Here is a 19255-nt window from a genome sequence, read left to right as displayed (position 1 = left end):
AAGAAAAGTAGCAAAAGAAGGCACACATTATTTTTCTTCTGTGAAAGTATCCAAGTTCAAATTACAAGGGCAACTCAAATTAAGGGGGAGCGCAGGAATATTTAAAGCAACAGGGATCCTTTAGGAAGTATTCTGCTGGACGCAGAGACCAAAACTCTCTCCATCCCCCAACACAGGGTCTCAGCAAACCTTAAAATGAATTCAGTGATCACAGAATGGCCTGAAGACGGCTCTTGAGATGGAAGCAATTCTGAGCCATGAGTTTCTCAGTGATAGTGATAATTAGACAACACACACTGGGCTGCCTTAACCTGAATGGGTTTTCTGGAGACGGGAGATTAATTTGGGTTCTTTTTTGATACAAACTCAAAAGCACGAATGCCAGCTTCAAAAGCTAATACACTGATGAGACTCCCTTTCTTAGATACATCACATTCAATTTCTAGTGCAGGGATGGGGAACATTTCCCTTTCCTCCTGTTGAGAACAACATTACTTGGAGGTAATCTGTCAGGGGCTCCTTGCCAGCAGTGGGTAGAGCCAAATCAAAATATAGGCTTGGCCACCTCTTAATCTTTCTCTTTCTGCCACCACATTTCCCTTTTCTTCCTCACCCATCAGACTGCGAGGGGAGGACCCGATTGCTCTTGCCAGAGTCTGAGCTGTCTGCATGCAGAGGGCTTAGGAAATTAGGCTGAGGGCTGAAGGCTGCTCACATTTACACTACTGCAATTAGCTGAGGAGAACCTCAAGCTGGTGAAAATGGCCTTTACGTCAACTAAACACAACTAAATCTGGCACTTAAAATGTTTTGCCTTTGATCCTGAGCACTTCGCTGGTCTCCAAAGGGCTCGTTGCTAAGCATAGAAGGGCAGATGAAGCAAAACTGGGACTGATGGGAACTGGGCATGCACATTCCTGGCAGCAGGTGCTGCTCTGCTTGGCTGGGATTCAGCAGCACTAGTTGCCCACAGAGTACTCCTATATTTTAATAGAGAAAGACAGATAGTCTCAAGAGACAGCTTGAATCAGCAAAATGGATTCAATAATTTTTCATTGCTCACAGGAAAGTTTCTGGGCCTGCCATGCAACTCTGCTGAGCTGTGTCCAAATTTGGCATGCTGTACTCAAGTTATCCAAACTCTGGGGCTGTGTCCAGAAAGCAGCTTCCCCATGGCAGATTTAATGCTAAAGTCCTACTGCATGAGGGTGTGGCTGGCATAGTTCCTAGGTAACATGTACATTTTAGGTGCATTGATATTTAAAAGAATATTGACAGGAAATGCCCAGAGTTTTGCCAGTGCACCTCGCTTTAAGACCTATACGGTCAACCCAGTATTTCAATTGACTTCAGCCTTTTCAGATGTAAATGGGACCACACAGTCTCCACTCCCCAGCTCTTTGGTGAACATAAGAAAACGATCAGAAGCATGTCCTTTAAAACAAACCACAGTTCCCTGTTATATCGAAACCCAAGATGAACTGTGGTTTCAGATCCTGGATTGTGCACAAGATGGATTTTAAACAAACCACTGGCTTATTTATGTAGCAGAAAGCCATGGTTTTTCCATTATGTCTGAAGCACATCTTCATCTGGACAATGGAAAGCATTGTGTAGGAGACTGATGTTAGGGATGGTAAGTCCTGACTCACAACTGGGTATTGTAATCCAACCTAAGGTGGGTCACACCACAACTGTCTCTTTTCAAATGGTTCCTAAGAAAAAGACAAAGAAGGGATGCCAGATGTATGGGGAAAGAGAAGGTGAGAGTAGGAGCCAGAGAGGGGGAGAAATACTACGGAGAAATAAGAAAACACTGAAGAGAGAGCTCAACACAGGGTTTGTTTAAAAATTAGACATATGACCCTTGTTGCTGGTTGAGGTTAAATGTGGGTCCCAAGTCTGAAAAGGTTGGAAACTATCAACAAAGGGATTGCTTCGCTCTGGCCTGTAGACTGTTGAAATTCAAGTCAACCTAAATATTTGTTTCCAGCCCATTCCTAACCAAGTTGTACTCTAGGAAGCCCTGGGTTGAGACACTCCACTTTCTCCCATTGTTGTCTACATATTTTCATACAGAATCAAAATGGAAGACAGCATTTTGTGTTTGGTAATTGTTTTTATTCTTTTCAATAAAGTTTGTAAAGGAAAAAATAAAAAGTGGGGAAACTTTGTCTCGGCACCCTAAAGGCTGCAATCAGGGCTTAATTTTGAACCAGACAGAGATATCCCAGCTTCACAGTGTATTTTCAGTGCCAGTGTCTATAACGTCTGTCAACAAGAGAGGTGTTGTAGCTTATATCCTTAGCAATAGTAAAGAAATGCCACCAGTGTTATAACTCCTTTTCTGAATGCATTCCCAGCCAAGCATCCACCCTGAAGCCTCAATTTGTAGCATCTCTGCTGCTGCCAAACCACAGGGAGACTGCATGGGCCTCCCCATCTGATAAGTAGCCTGCTGGGAAGATGTGTGGTGGTGAGAACCATGGAATGGGATATTCATATACCTTCCAGGTACATGAGAATACATGACAGCAAAGCAGCTCCCACACTGCAAAAGGGGCCTAATCCTCCCCCTCACCTCCATAGCCTGTAGCCTTCCCTCTCTGCCAATGAATTCTCAAGCAACTCAGAAGGAGTATATTATCTGGATAAATTGAGCAATCTCGCACTTCCACAGGCTTCCATGCAGGTTGCCTACAAATGCATGCTCCTTCAAAGGGAAGAGAAAAGACTCCTGGAGGGAAAGCCAAAAGCTGAAGGCCTGGGGAAATAAGACTGGTGTGTGGGGCGATGTAACAGATTCTTTGCCCAGCCCATGGAAAAAGCCTGTTCCCATCAGGCCACTGATGATGTGGAATGTCTCATTACAGGCAACAAAACCGTCTCAGCCTGCCAAGGTCAAAAAGTAGGACAAAGAAAGAGGGGGCATGTGGAAGGGTAATGGCAGAGGGCAGGAAGCAAGAAAAGGCTTGTGGCATGTGCGATTGTATACTGTTGAGTTGTTTTGCAGCAGCCTCAGATGCACCGAGAGCAGCAATAAACCAAAGTGAGATCATTTCATAGGCTGTGAGGGGTGGAGAAAAATACAAGTGTTGAGAAGGAGGCAGAGTTGAGGGCCAGAACACTGGTAAAGATATGGCCAGGGCAATGACTAGGCCCAGTCTCTCCCACCCCATGACCCTGCCCAGCCAAAATGCCCTCAACATCCATTGTGGCACAGTAGGTCCCAAGACTGAGTGAGAGGATAAGCAGTGACTGTGGCAAACACACTGTGACTCCTTTCTCCCCACTGCTCTAGTCCAACGGAGGCCCTAGGCTGGTGTGAAGAGTTCTGGGAGAAAATGGGGGCCCTTCTGGCCATGTTGGAAGAAAGCAACCCACATTGGAGCTACAGAACAGAAACCAGCTGGTAGAGTGGTCACTAAAGAGCTTAGGAACATAGGAGCCCTGCTGAATCAGACTAAAGGCCTACCTGGTCTAGCATCTTGTTTCCCACAAAGCCCAACAAAATGCCTGTGGAAAACCCACAGGCAGGACATGAGTGCAACCACCCTCTTCTGCTGTGGCTCCCCAGTGACTGGCATTGAGTAGCATACACAGAGATACCCCTAAAGATTTCCTCCCCACAGTGCTCATCTGTGCAATGGGAAAGGCCATAGCAAAGTGGTAGAGCATCTGTTTTTGCATGCAGAAGGTCTGAGGTTCAATCCCAAACCATACTGAGGAACCCATGATTAAGATTTCAAGAGGCTAGATCAGGCTTCCTCAACCTTGGCCCTCCAGATGTTTTTGGCCTACAACTCCCACGATCCCTAGCTAGCAGGACCAGTGGTCATGGATGATGGGAACTGTAGTCTCAAAACATCTAGAGGGCCAAGGTTGAGGAAGCCTGGGCTAAATGGCCACATGAAAAATGTTTCATGCAGCTCCAGCTAACTAAAGATCAGTGTTGGAAGCTACTCATAGGAAGAGGCACACTTCCTTGTGCAGAATCCATCCAGCTCAGTACTGCCTACAGTGATTGACAGCAGCTCCCCAGGGTTTCAAGGAGGAGATTTCTTTTCAGCTCCATCTGGAGATGTCAGGGGCTGGATCTGGCATTCTGCACGACAAGCATGTGCTGTACCCAAATGCACCTCCCTCAAATCCCTTCTTGGCAGTAAGCCTTTTATCTGACCTGTTATTTAATCCATCCCTACCCCCCACCCCAATGTTATCTGTGGTTTCGACGACTTGATGCCTGGCAGATACCCTGGCTACACATGGCCAGAATGCCCTTGCAGGCTCCAGCCTAGAATGGCACCCCTCTGACGTTGGGATAAAGGGGGGGGGGCAAATGCAAGTTGGTTATTAATTTTAACCAAATCAAGGTGTGCCTAGTTTGCTCCTGTGAGACCATGGCTCACCCAGTGGGCCATCCCCAGCTGTATGCGCTCACCACTTGGCAGAGGAAACACATGCCTCGGTGATCCAGATTTGGCATTTCCACCAGGACAGCCCCCCTTCTCTAATTACATCTTTAGATTGTCTTTCCCTTGCCACTTCCTGTTCCCAATTGCAGCTGTGAAATATGCTAATCCGCTGCTTACACCATGAGAAACAAGAGAGCTAATAATAACCTGCAAGTTTTCAAAGCGCACACACAGAAAAGAGTAGTTTTCAGCATCTCACCCTGCCTAGTGCAGCTGCCATCCCACACTGGCTGACCCCATGCACTGTGTGACAACTGGCTGGGACCAGCCTGTTTACTTTGTGCTCACTATGGCCTCCCCTATTAGGAATCCTTTAGTGCCTGAATGGCAAGTGCCCACTCTCTGTTTCAGGAAACACAGCTCAAGTGAGACCGTCCCTCTTCTTTGGATCAGCTGGTGTCGGAAAAATGCAGATCCTTTAAAGTTACACAGAACTCTTTGTTAGGCTGTTTGGGATAAACATCAAAGGGGGGGCAGAAAAAAAAATACTCGCTGCCTTTGAGGTGCATCATAGTACAGTGGTACCTCGGGTTAAGAACTTACTGTATTTTTTGCTCTATAAGACGCACCAGACCACAAGACGCACCTAGTTTTTGGAGGAGGAAAACAAGAAAAAAAATATTCTGAATCTCAGAAGCCAGAACAGCAAGAGGGATCACTGCGCAGTGAAAGCAGCGATCCCTCTTGCTGTTCTGGCTTCTGGGATAGCTGCGCAGCCTGCATTCGCTGCATAAGACGTACACACATTTTCCCTTACTTTTTAGGAGGGAAAAAGTGAGTCTTATAGAGCAAAAAATATGGTAATTCGTTCCAGAGGTCCGTTCTTAACCTGAAACTGTTCTTAACCTGAAGCACCACTTTAGCTAATGGGGCCTCTTGCTGCTGCTGTGCCGCCAGACCACGATTTCTGTTCTCACCCTGAAGCAAAGTTCTTAACCTGAGGTACTATTTCAGGGTTAGCGGAGTCTGTAACCTGAAGCGTATGTAACCTGAAGTGTATGTAACCCGAGGTACCACTGTATTTCTCAATGTAATGCTATGTCTGCATATTATCAGTTTCAGCTTGATGAGGATGGGGCCAGCCAGCACAAGATATAATACTGTCTTAAAAGGTGAACCATCACTGCTGCCTTTCCTAGTGAACTGACTTCCACGGCTGTCTCCCTCTTGTCCTCCTTTAGTTTTTGCTGCTGTGTGAGCAGAGGCCACTCAGACAGTTCTAGGCACGCTGGGGCCCTTCTTAACCCACAATACAGTCATACCTTGGTTTTTGAACAGCTTAGTTCACAAACAACTTGGAACTCGAACGTTGCAAACCCGGAAGTGGGTGCTCCAGTTTGTGAGCTTTGGCTCGGAAGCCAAACATCCAGCACGGCTTCCGATTGGCTGCAGGACACTCCTGCAGCCAATTGGAAGCTACACCTTGGTTTCTGAATGTTTCAGAAGTCGAAAGGACTTCCAGAATGCATTCTGTTTGAAAACCAAGGGGTGACTGTATGTCTCTTGGAGGAAGGGCCCTTCCTCAGAGTGAGGCACGGTGAGTGAGGCAGTCTTGGAGAGCGCCTGAGCCACTGCTCTGCAGTGGTGTCAAAGGTTCCACATTTTACTCTTGGCAATGGCAAATACTATTTAAAGTTTAAACACTTGTAAACTATGGAAGTTTAAACAGGTGCTTTCACAGAGCCAACCACTCAGCCCGATCCACTGCAATGAGGCAAAGGACTCACCTTGTCTAATAGGAGGGCTGGCCCCATATGTGAAAATCTGTCAAACTCAAAAGCTTGTTTTCATCAATTTCAACCACAGTTAAGTTTCAAAAGAGGTTCTATTGTCTGCACTGCATTCCTTGATCTAGAGGTCTTGTTTAAAAGTATCACTCTTTGCATTTAAGATGTAAGGGAAAGACCTGGCATTTTACTGAAGGGGCTTTAGATCAAGGGAGGAACCCAGCCAGGTCTGTGCATTTATGGGTATCACCTACTTGTGTGATGGTTAAGCCTCAGGTCATTCTTGTGGGTTCTCTCCCTCTTCATTAATTTTCAACATGTTCCCTTGAGGGTTTTGCAGTTGTATGTTCACTGTGCTGATAGCACCCGCATGCAAATAATCTTGGATTGTACTTTCTATTGTGTCTCACCCTAGTGATCACTTTGAATTTGCACAAGTGCACAAAGTAACATCAAAAAGCTGCAACCTGCTCCACAAAGCTCACCTTTAGAACCAAAGTGTGTGTCCGAGTGTATGTGCACCCACACTAAAGTCTCACTAGGCTCCTCCAAAATACAGATAATCACAATGTCCGATTCACACGATTTTTATCAGAATTTTTTGAGCATGGTAAGTTGGAGCAGGAATTGTATCATTCTTCAGACTAGTACAAATTGCAGTATGTTGTATGCTGCAACATCTGTGTCAACTTCAAGTCAGGCACGGATCAATGGAAGACTCAACTACAGCAGTTATGTACTTTTACTGTAATATATTAGGAGGATAGGAAACATTCCTTTACATTAAAGCTGCACTTGCTATACAGGGAATCAGAGATCATACAGGGTCATTTAAGACCTTTAAGGATCCCCAGGTACAGATTTCCTCTGAAGTGTAAAGCAAGGGGATAGATGGAGGCTGTAGGACCTTCCATTGCTTTTTCTAAAAGAACAAGAACAACATTTAGATTGCCAACTCAGAATGGACAACTTAGAACCCTATACCACCCAGACCTGCTGGTGCAACCTAGCCAGACGGGTGGGGTACAAACAACAACAACAACAACAACAACAACAACAACAACAACAACATATTTGCCTTTGGAGACTGTGTGGTCCAGGACTTGAATGCAGCTTGAATAATGAGGAAGCATGAAACACAGGTGCTTTGCGCAAACTATGACTGCACTCCCAGCTGCATTCAAATTCTGCAAGCAGGTTGGATAACCCTTACCTCCAACTCTTCTTAATTTGCACCCTCTACTCCAGGGGTCAGCAAAGTTTTTGTGGCTTGGGCCGGTTCACGGTCCTGCAGACGCTGCAGTGGGCAAATGCTATTTCCGGCACTCCTTCCAGTGCAGAGGAGGTGTGCATAGCTTCCCATTGGCTGCAGGAGCTTCCTGCAGCCAATGGGAAGCCGGCCAGCGTCATGGAAGGTGGTCCCTGCTCTCCTTCATGCTGGTTTAGCATGGCACACGGGAGCCAACAGAGCGGGTGTCGGGGGTCTCCAAGTTGGTGGGGGGTTCCATGGGCCAGTTAAACAACCCCATGGGCTGCTTGTGGCCCATGGGCCTTAGGTTGCTGACGCCTGCTCTACTCTATGTATTTTACCTTTATATCAACATCAGAAATAATTTAAAACATCAGAGGTATCACTCAGATTGGATATAGGAATCACACCACTCTTTAATGTTTCTGGACCCTGGCCTTCCACATCCTTGTTTTCTCCAGATGTTGTTGGACTAGACCTTCCATTAGTCCTTACCATTGACCATGCTGACTGGGACTGATGGGAGTTGTAGTCCAACATCACCTGGAGGAAACCAGGTTGGGGAAGACCATTTCATTTTGCATGTCCAAGTTGCATGTCCAATGCCCGGCAAAAGAACTCAAAAGGGCAAGGCATGCAGGCAAAATAATCCAGCGAAGGGAGATGTGCCACATTGCCAGAAGTGGTGCATGCACCCCTTTGAGACATTACAGAAGTCATATTTTTGATGGTTTCACATCACATCTCAAATAGTGGGATAATCCCAATAAGGAATTTAGGTCAGTGACTGAGATCCAATTCACACTGGATTCACAGCAGCTGCTTAATTAGTTTGGCCTATTGCTTCTCCCTGTTCAAGGTGGCTGGTAGATCTGGAGGGGGTATATTCTCTTCAGCCTCCGAGGTGTATTCTCTTAAAGATTTTACTTCCTGCCCATGGAGAGATGGGAGGAAACAATCCCACACAGGACCACATTTCTTTCCTACAGGAGAACCGACGATTTTGGCGATGAGTCATGCAACCTTTTAACTTCAAACAAGAAGTGGCTGCCATGGACCGAAGAGAAGGGGAGTGAAGCAGTCATCACAAGTTTGGCGTTTGTGTGGAACAGCCTTGTTCTTTGTTATCGTGTTTGGAATCTTGATGTACTGCATTTAGAGGGTCTTTTGACACCCATGCAAAAAAAAAACCCCACACAACTTTTTTTTTTACTTGACAGACATCACACAATGCAAGATCATTTTACATAGATGAGCCCAGCAGATGATTTCCCTCTCTACCCAACAGTGTGAACCGTATGTCTCTTCTGAATTTGTCTAGCAAATTATCTTTGCAACTGGGGGGGTGGGGGTGGGGGTAGCCTTTGCTGCCAAGCTGTCTAATTTGTATGCAGATTATTGGTCCCTGGCAGATGATTTATATACGCAAATCTAACCATGCAGATCCAAGACATTTGAACTTGAACTCCTTATTAACTGACATAGCCACTCAAAACCCAGGAACAGTTTCAAGCAAGAGGCCAGCTTTCTCCAGGCCTCCAGAGGCCACGAGAACATTTATTTCCCCACTGGGGCAATACATCTCCTTACCTTCCACTGGTGAGGTCTTCAATCTCTTGCAAATATTATGTACACCCCCATAGGTGTCGTTTATCCGGTTCACAGCCTCTCCACTGCGAAGTTCCATGAGGTTCCGCAGATCCATAACAGAGCAACCAAAGTCCCCCTCATGGTTGCCCTCAACCACAGAGTTCCCAGGGTGGTGATCGGCAGAGTTGTTCGTCATCTTGACAAAAGCAGAGTTGGTTCAAGCAGAGAGCAGCACGAGAAATGTTGTCTGCAACTTTTTCACTTCTGTGTCTCTTTCCTCAACGGAAACAGAGCAGGTAATGTAAACTTCTGAGCTCCACGCAGAAAGCAGCCCAGTTCTGTGGCCTGTATGGCACCAGAAGCAACGCCTCTGGGGGAAACGGAGGATCCTGGGTTAGAGGGAAGGGCTGGTGAGGGGGTGGGGATACCAGCGCTTCCTTTTGCAGTTCCCCAGGTAAAGCTGGTGAGCCTAGCCAAGCCCAACTTCTTCCGATGAAGGTGTAAACAGGATGCACATGTTACCGTGGAAGCAACCTTAGCAACAGCCAGTGTGCATCTCCCAGAGAAAGAGATGGGCTCCCTGGATACTGTCTTCAACCGAAACTGCAAGACAAGGAAACAAAAATTATAAGTTAATAAGAGACCCAAGAGGACAGTTTATATACACATGGGTGCTGCAGAGGCAATGGGAAGTATCCATTCTGGGAATGAAATTGCAAGGGATGCAGCCAAGTTTAAAGATTGTCCCAGATATTGTGCTGCTCTTCAGAGCAGCTCTGAATGCATTTAATGATGTTTTTGCTGCCTTTCCATTCACAAGAGTGCTAAAGGCTGCTTATGATGATGATGATGATACTAATACTACTACTATTAATAATAATACACAATTATAAATAACAATGTACTGCAAAAAAACAACAACCCCTTTTGGAAATCAGATGTACCAAGGCTAGCCTTTTTTGTTTGTTTGTTGAAGCCCCATAAGATGATGTGCTCAACTCAAACAGATTCGTAAATTCTTGGCCTCAGAGAGGAAAATACAAAGAAGACAAGAAAAGGTTACAAAATGGCAGGGAAGTGATACAAAGGAAGGGAGTTTCTAACTGACTTTACTGGCTTTTTACATTAAAAGGCTGCAAGCGGATCCTCCAGGGAAATTCCCAAGCTTAACAGGGCAAAAATGCATATGCCATAAAGAACCACCACCTACGGACACAAAAGCACCATGGCTTCAGCCCTTGTGGCTTCTCAGCAGTGCTGTTGAGCAGAAGAACCAAACTTTAAGGACTGGTGCCTGAGGCTGCTTTTTCCTCTCCTTCCTCCCCATCCCTTTTTCCTAGTGCGTCATGTCTTTTATAAGCCACTCTGGTGGCCTTTTCAGCTAAAGGGTGAGGTTAAGATGCTTTAAATAAATATAATAAAAACTGCTTTGGAAAGTAGTCTCGCCCGGCCCCACCCCCAGCTACTATGAAGGGGAAAACCAAGGGCTCAGCCTCCCTTCACCCCTGTTCCACTCTTGCAGGGAGGAATTTACAGCTGCTATGTTGGCGGAGTGGAGGAAATGCCCCCCTCCGCAGGAAAGCAGATTTTGAGAAACTTCCCAACAGTATGACCAGCTCCCTGCTGCAGGAAGCAGTGGGCTCTCCTTCACTGGATGAATTTAAGCAGAGGTTGGTTGGCCGTTTGTCAGAGGTGCTTCATCTTCATCCCGCACTGCAGATCTTGCAAAGAGCACGGGGTTGGGCTTGATGGCCTTAGAGGTCCTTCTTAGGGGCTATGATTAACTCTCTGATCTTGCTTTGATGCGCAGGGACGAGCCCAATCTATAACTGCCAGCAATATTCTTCGACTTGACATGGAAGTGTGCATCCAGACTCCCATCAGATTTTGTGTGTTTGGGCAGGGGTAATAGATCTGCTTTGACCCCCAATAATATGCTACAAGAGTAGAGAGGTTTTCTATCAGTAGATGACCTTTCCTACTCTGTGCCTACAGATATTGATATACAGATGCTAGGCAGCAGAACTGCATTTTAATGAATGACACAAGATTAAATGATGGACAAGAGTGGAAGGAAAATTTGCTGTTCTGTTAATTCTGCAATTCCTTTGGGGCTCTATTTTCTGGACCCAGAGATATATCTTAATGGAAAACTCTTTAAGGTCACTGGGTTTGGCCTCTCAGGCCTAACTAGCTTGTGTCCTCGCCATACACACTGTACAAAATCAACACAAAAGTCTGCTGCAAGCCAACATCATCCATCAGAGACATTTCTTAACCATGAATGCCTACTGGACATCTTCCCTCCTTTCACAGAAACAAGGGCCCAGCCCTAAGCCTTTCTTTCACTTTAGAAATACAACCCAAATTGCTGGATGTTAGGAAGCAGCGATAGGGAGAAAACACCTCTGTTTGAAATTCAGCTTTCCAGATGTTGTAAGAGAAAAGTCCTTTTCAGAATAGTGCTCACAGGCTCCAATCGAGGCTCCATCCCTGCGCAGTACATGCGACAGTCAGAGGGCAGGGCTAGTCGGGGCAGTCCTGCTTCCCCCTTGTACACTGGGGGAGCTTGTGAACACCACCCCTGAAAAGGCTTCAATGGAATGTAGTAGATCCATTTCTTTAAAACTGGGGTTTACCCCAGCTGCATATAAAGTGAGTTGAGGGTCCAGGTTTTAGAGCAAAAGGGGATAACTTGATTCTGGATCTGTGACATCCAGATGGAGGCTGCAGTGGGTGGGAGGACAGGATTGAGCCCACTGCACCTGCGTGCCGCTTTTGCACTAAAATCTTACTTGATAAGTGATTCTGGCATATCCAAGTTTTTAAAAAACGGGTCTGCTGCTGTCACACACAATTTGGGCCAGAGAAAGTAGATGCACTTTCTGACCCAACTTACTGATTTTCTCCTAATGGAGAAGCAGCTTTCCGTGAAATTGTTTAAATAAGGACTTTGCCCTGGCACTGCATTTTGCACTCTAGCTATGTCTGACTTTTAGCTAAATTGCCATGGTGTGTGTGTGTGCGTGTTCTGGTTTTCCACTGCATGTAATGGGCTTCTCTTCCACTCTGAATGCTTACCATGAACTTAGTGATCAATTTGCTTTGCACAGATTCACATCTGAACCATGGGCAACAATGACCATGCAACCCCAGAGCCTTGAGGTTCAGTGCGGCAACAGACACTCAGGCTGGGAGTGGCAACCCTTTACACTTTATGGGTTATGTAGCAGGCTGTCTTATACCAAGTGAGACCAAACTGACCCATCTAATTCAGTACCATCAACAGTATGGTGGCTGGCAATGGCTCTCCAGGGTTTCAGACATGGGTCTTTCTCAGCCCTGTCTGAAGATGCTGGCAGATGATCTACTAATGAGTTACTACCCTTCCCTATTGGTTGTATCCAATGCTAGTTCTACCCAAAGTAGAACCATTGAAATTAATGAGCCTAAGTGAGGCACACTCATAAACTTCAGTGGGTCTATTCTGAGAAGAACAAGCATTGGATACAACCCTACGTCTCACTGGTCCCCCAACTCACTTTGACCATCTCTCACTGTTCAAACTGAGGTTGGGAAGGAAATCTGGTTTTCTTAGCTCAGGTTTGTAAATCTCCTGGGTATGCATAATCTACTACAGAACAGACCTTTCCCTGAAGAAACAAGCAACATAAGAAGTCATTAACTTCATTCAAAACATTAAGACCAAAAATAACAACTTCTACAGCCATCTGAGTTAAGGAACGTGTACTGTTATCTTGCAAGAGCCAAAGCCTTACAGTTTGTGATTCTGAACTAGACATCAGGGACATCGCATGAGCTAATAAGCTGCTTCCACCACATACCGGAGCACCCAATCTTGGCAAATGACAATCTGCCTTAAAGGAAATCGCCAGTTGCATAAGGATAGAAAAAGGAAAACTGTAACAGATGGACATTGCAGGAACCGAGGCGGGGATATGGAAGTGTTCAAAGGACAAACTGTTACGCTCCCTAGTCACATCCTCCTCAGCCTTGATAACAGGGCAAGTTGCATCCTTCGCTGAGAATCTCCAGCTTCAAAAAGAGTGAATTCCTCAGCCGATATATATGAGGGGATTTGGCAGTGCTATTCAGCCCCAAAGCATTTTTCTAGGCTGCCAAGTAAAGTTGTGATTACAGTATTCTCAGCCCAAGACCCCACCAACCTGTGACACTAACTATACACTGCACCTATGTGCACCCAAGGGCCAAACTAGGAGTGATGAAACTGAATGAATGCAGATCTGCTCTCCGAATTTTTGCAACAGCAACTGGGGGTGGGGGCGGTGGCAGTGGCAGGAAGGTGATCCACTTCAGGATCCTGGTGCTGGCAAAGAAGGCTCAACCCTTTCCCCATGCTGTTTTCCCAATGCAACCTCCCCCGCCCCCCAGCTGCCACTTGCACCACTAGGGGGGGAAAATGTGTGTACACATGTATGCTTTTCTCCACAGGGCAAATAGCAGCTTTGAGGGGAAAATTTTAACTAACAAATGGCATGGTGAAAAGGTGCCACAGTTCAAGTCTGGATTGCTTCCTCTAGCTGGTGGCTGCTATTTGCAAAGCAGAAAGACATTCATTTGTTATCGGGTTTGGTTCACCCCTGAGCCCTATCATTTCCTTTGGAAGAAAGAAATTTAAAACAGAGGTGACCGTTGTACTTTGCTTACTTTTTATTTATTAAAAAATGTACCATTATTTACACCCATCAATGTTTCCTTTCTCATGGCAACACAAGCCTTTTGCCACTTGCCATTTCTTTGCTCCCAATTCCATTTCCCGTGTGGCTTTTCCCACTAGTAGCATTCCAAACGCTTGTTATAAATATTGTGTGTAGCCCTTTAATTCTCTGACCCAGTGTGCTCTAGTGGCTAGTGCTGAGCTAAGACTGGAGAGCTCAGAGTTCAAATCTCCAGGTAGCCATGAAAATCACAGGGTGACCTTGGGCTATCAACTCAAACTGCCTCACAGGTTTGCCATGCAGAGATAAAATTGGTGTGTGTGGGTGCAGCCAGCATGACCATTGATCCCTTGCGCTGAGCATATAGTAGCTTATGTTCCAATTTAAACGCAAAGCTGACTGTGTAGCATGTTACACAGGTAAGCAGTTTTAGCTTTCCTTACTGTGGTTTTATAGTTTGTTGCAAGTTGTTCAGAGTGGCTGGGGCAACCCAGTCAAATGGGTGGAATATTATTATTATTATTATTATTATTATTATTATTATTATTATTATTATTATCATCATCAAAATTGGGTCTCAGCTGCAACTTAAGAGAGGCAGAGATCAAAAAGGGTTCTGAGTGATGAGGAGAAATACTGGTTAGGAGGCAATGTGGTTCTGGTACCCACAGATAAAAAGTCAGTGGATCTTGCAGAATTGTGATATGAAGCTGGAGACGCAGGCAGGAGAAACAGCAACAACACTGTGTTGGAAAGATAGTGAAACTCACTAAGAGATTTGCTGCCTTTTTCTCTGGCAGGGCCCCTATGCTTTTAACAGGCGTTTTCAGGAGTAGCTGGCGAGGAGGTGTTTGAGAGGTGGAAATTGAACTGCTGCAGTTCCAGATCACGGGAATGCTGTGATGAAGAAAGCTTCACCTGCTGAACTGCTGCCTGCAGTTGACAAGGGCTCATGACTAGAGCAGGCAACGCTGAGGCAGTGTGAGGTGGCCAAGTAGATTGTGCCTGTCTCTCCCTAAGATGCAACTATGTTTATTAAGAAAGTTTGTATGGTGAGAGAGGACACCAGAAAACCTCAAGCACAGGAAAAACTGTTGCAGCAGCTGAGAATTCTCTAGACAGCCTGAAAAGGTAATTTCGACATGTGTCATCACAATTCATCTCAGACAAAGCTTCGTCTCTGGGCCTGTTGGAACAATTTCAGTACACATCCAAAAAGGGATACCCAACTTGCAGCTCACCTTGAACCAAAAAGGCAATCTTGGAAAAAACAATGGTTTGGGAAGATCTCTTTAAGGTGTGGGGGGAGCACAGTAGACTGATAGCTTGGGAAAGCTAGAAAACCTCTCAAACAGATCTTTGATAAAAACAGGTTCCTGTCTAACCTGGAGCAGCATATGCATGTTTATTTGTCCATCTGATTCACTGCCTATAAACCTGGGACTGAGAAATTCAGGTAGCAACTCCTCATCTATGTATAAAGGCATTCAAGCATCCCATGGAAGGAGGCTAAGAAGGAAGATCCAATTAAACCAACCCCTGCTGTTTAATAGCATGTTGGGGAGGGGCAGTGGGCGATTATTATTTTTTGCTAATTTTTTATTCTTTAATAGCAAATAACATATTCTGGAAAGAGTTTAGAGGGTAAGAAAAAAGCAACTAATTAATATTGTGATGGCAGAGTCCCTAATTACCCCTCGAGGAGCCTGCAGGGCACCTATCATTATCTTCCCATTCCAAACAGCAAGATTCCTTTCCTTCTCAGAGCTCGAGCTCCAGGGATTCCTTGCCACAGGTCGAGAGAAGGGAGATAAAAACAAAAATCTCTTTACGGAGGAAGGTTCTCTGCTCCCGTTCCCTGTCAGGGATACGCTTTACGACCTCTGCACAGATGTCCAAAGTCAAGCATGCTAAGAGACAGAAACTGAAAATGGAGAATTCCAGAAGGATGTTCCCAGCCACATCTCACCATATTGCAGGCTTCCCCAACCTGGTGCCCTCCAGACATTTTGGACTACCTCAGCCCCAAGCAGCCCCCAGCCCCACTGCCAGACATACCAAGTCTGCGGCCTAGGATGTTGCAATATAGCAGGAACAGAATTTGTGACATTACCATGCCTGGAAAAATAATGGCAATTTCACAGATTTGGCTTGAGCCCTCACCATTTAGGACTTGTGTTTTTTTATAAAGAGGATCAAATGGCCCCACTTTCCGATATAATATTTCAGTTAAAAGAAAGCCTCCCAGAATGGCACTTACATTTTATCTTATTTCAGTCCCTAAAAGGGCACCGAGCACTCGAGAGCCAGTGCCTTAGACTATAAGCTCATTAGAGGAAAGATAGCATGATGCTGTTAACACGGAACCTGATAAATCAGCAGCACTCCCCTGATCCTAGGGGTTTGCGGCTTAATTATTCCATAAAAGCCAGAGTAATTAATGCAGCGTTTCTGGATTCTGGATACAAGGAGTCAAGGGCCATCACTCCAGTCTTAACTTTGAAGGTCCCCAAAGGCTCCTCTTAGCTCAGAGAAAAGCCTCGATTTTGAAAGCCAAAGCTCAATATAAAACCCTACTGTGTTCTCAGCAAGGAAACAAAAGGTGCCCATGCCTTAGTTACGGAGCAAGAAGCCTCACAAACATGAAGAAGGTTCAAGGTTCAAATCATGGTATCTCCAGGTTGACACCACCACCCCGCCCTAAACCCCCCTCCCCCAAAGTAGTTCAGTTCTCCTTGAGGGCTTTTGCCTGACAGAAATGTGTCCTTGAACTGTCATTAATGCCTCTTACTTGCCTGGGTGGATGACAGAGATTGTGGAGCGTGTGTGTGTACCTACCAGTGCTATTTCTTCTAGAAGAGGGGCCAGAACTCACGATGATCGCCTCCCTTATTCTCTTATAATGGCAATGGCACCCATGTGAGAGGTGCTGGAACTGAGCTCCGGTGAGTTCCGGCTGAAAAAAAAAGCCCTGGTACCTACACCTCTGATGGCACAAGGGCGAGACTCACACCTGTTGTTCTGCCCTGCCCACACCTGTTGTTTGACTTACTCCTTGCATGTGGCCCTTGCAGAATTCCCCACAAAGGAATGTGGCTCTCAGGCTGAGAAAGGTCCCCCACTTCCAGTTCTATATCATGCAGCTGAGGCACTTTTTCCCAGGATACACTCTGTTCACACAAACCCCAATGTGCCGGACAGACAGACAATTGATGTGGAACCAGCTTCCCTAGGGTGAGGAAGTTTCATATCCACTGTAGTTGCATCTGCAACATGTTGTAGAGGTAAAAGGCATTTACCTCCAAGCACTACGGCAGCCCCTTAGTCTACTGATAAACACGACAAAGGAGAGCAGGGCTGAAACTGAGAGAGGATGCAACCGGCAAAAGGGAAGGGAAAGCAAAGCTTTTAAAGCCCAGCTAGTCTGAATGGTTGCTTTAGGGCTCTTTGCAGGTACATCGTGGATTCATTTCAAAGGAGGAAAAATTGCAAGAGGGGAGCCTCACGAAAGACAGGCTCTGCAAGGTTCACGCTCCAAGCATGTTAAGATTGGAAAGGTGAAATTTGAAAAAGTCACACACGCTAAAAAAAAAAAAATCACCCTCCTCTCCATCTGCTCACCCAAAGCCTCCTCATTTCTTCTCCTAAGTCCCATCCAGCCTTGCTCGGCATACTCAAGAGTGCAGTCAAAGCCTCTCCCTAACTAGCACGTTCACCCACTCACATTGCACACTCTTCTCCTTACAATTTCTGAGTTAAACCAAGTGAGAAACGAGAGAAGGGGAAGCAAGGAGGGGGTGTCGAGGAGAATGAGCACACAACCAAGGGGTGTGGAGGAGGAGGAGGAGGAGGAGGAGGGGGTAGTGAGCAGCAGATGAAAAATGATGGCTGATGCAGTGCTGCAGACGAACCTGCCCGGAATAATAAACGGCTGCATTACACCTCTGTCCTGCCAGGCGGAGATCATGCATTTGTTGGAACAAGGCAAAGGGCCTTTCTAGCAACATAGGCAGGGCAGCACTAGGCACCCAGCAGCGCAAATGATAGCGCCTTGGGGCCATCACTTGTCAGTCAACAGACAGCAAGCAGGAGGGGATGGGTGCTTCTGGAGAGAGTCATGGCAGAGAACAGAAGGGGGAAAACAGACATTTTTTTAGGGCATATCCACAGCAATGGAGGCACTGGAAAAAAGAACTTGGGAGGGGGGCAACATATATTTCTAGGCAGGCACATTGTGTTCTACATGTGAGGATGTCTGGAAGAGAAAAAAATCACTGTATGTTAATGACTGGAGTTCAGCTGTAGTGGGGGGGGAGAGAGGGGAGCTCCTTGTTTGGGGGGACCTGCTGGTGCCACCCATGGTCCACAGCAACTCACTACACAGATCTGCAAACAGATCTCAGAGTAAGGGGTGGGAAAATATGCTGGTGCAAAAAACTGAACTTATTTTCCTTCAGCACTTTTTGGGTTTGTGCACTTTTCAATGGACATGGAAAAAAAAATATAACAATAAACTTGCTTCCCACAACTCTCCATTCAACTGAAGCTGCAGTGGAGGAGCCATACAGGCATCAGATAACCACAAACCTCTGTAGCTTTCTACAGGGATATGTCTCCAACCACCACTATATTTTTCTAAACATTAAGAACTAGATTAGCTTTGGTCCATTGATTTTTTTTTTTTTAATGGGGAACCCAAGATGAAAGTCTGGGAGTCTGCCTTATATCCCATAAACCCAGGAGTAACAGCTCTGGCTAAAATTCCGAGCAAAATGTTTTATCAATGCAATAGGTCTCTCACTGAAGCAGCCTGGAAAAGCAGGGCCGGGCCTGTGGTTGGGTATGTTCACATGGGAAAAAGCAATATTCTTCAGCCTAAGCAAATAGTTCACAGCACTATCCAGAGGTGCTGAAATGCTCCTGCAAGCCATGTAGCAGAGACACCTTTAGACTGATTAAACTGTGAAGGGAGATCTTTTCTCAGGGATGAAAGCCGTTAGGGCAGGCACAGCCTGCGAGAGAGATCAAAGAGCAGAGATCAAGCGCAGGTGATTATTCTATTCACTTTGGCATGTGCAAGGAGTTTACAGGGAAATGTGTCTGGACTTATTCACTAGCCATACCTAGCACACTTCTCTGGCTCTGGTTGGCCAAATCCAAGGAGAGTGGGAACCCAACATCACCTCTCCCTTCGCCGCAACAGCCAGCAGTTCAATCCACCCAGCTTCTAAGCCAAATGTTTCTCTCCCGCCTCACCACCAACCACTGCTTATCTGCTTAAAAAAGTGAAAGCTGTGATTTGGCAGCTGTCCCAAGGGAGTGGCATGTGCGTAGCCAGGGGGGCAGGGAGCAGCTGCCCCCCATCAAGTAAATAAATAAAAATACTTAACTAACTGACCAACTGCATTGCAGATAGCTCAGTTCTGGCCCCCCCAAAACAAATCCTGGTTACAGCCACAGGGAGTGGGTTCCTATTCTTAACTTACTTTGGCCAGTGAGCATTCCAGGGGGCTG

General features: G+C 46.0%; 1 protein-coding gene across 1 annotated transcript in view; it reads right to left on the bottom strand.

Moving 5' to 3' along the window:
- Nucleotides 1-19255, bottom strand: part of ATP2B4 (ATPase plasma membrane Ca2+ transporting 4) — a 173454-nt gene that overhangs the window by 81669 nt on the left and 72530 nt on the right. Inside the window, exon 2 of the mRNA XM_083617964.1 lies at nt 9042-9644. Coding sequence (XP_083474090.1) covers nt 9042-9237 — 196 coding nt within the window. The 5' untranslated portion in view covers nt 9238-9644. The remainder of the gene's footprint in view (nt 1-9041; nt 9645-19255) is intronic.

This window comes from Podarcis filfolensis, assembly GCF_964270895.1.
Source record: "Podarcis filfolensis genome assembly, chromosome: 6".
Classification (NCBI taxonomy): Eukaryota; Metazoa; Chordata; class Lepidosauria; order Squamata; family Lacertidae; genus Podarcis; species Podarcis filfolensis.
The sequence above is the reverse complement of the archived record's forward strand: the minus strand, read 5'-3'. Positions and strand labels throughout refer to the sequence as shown.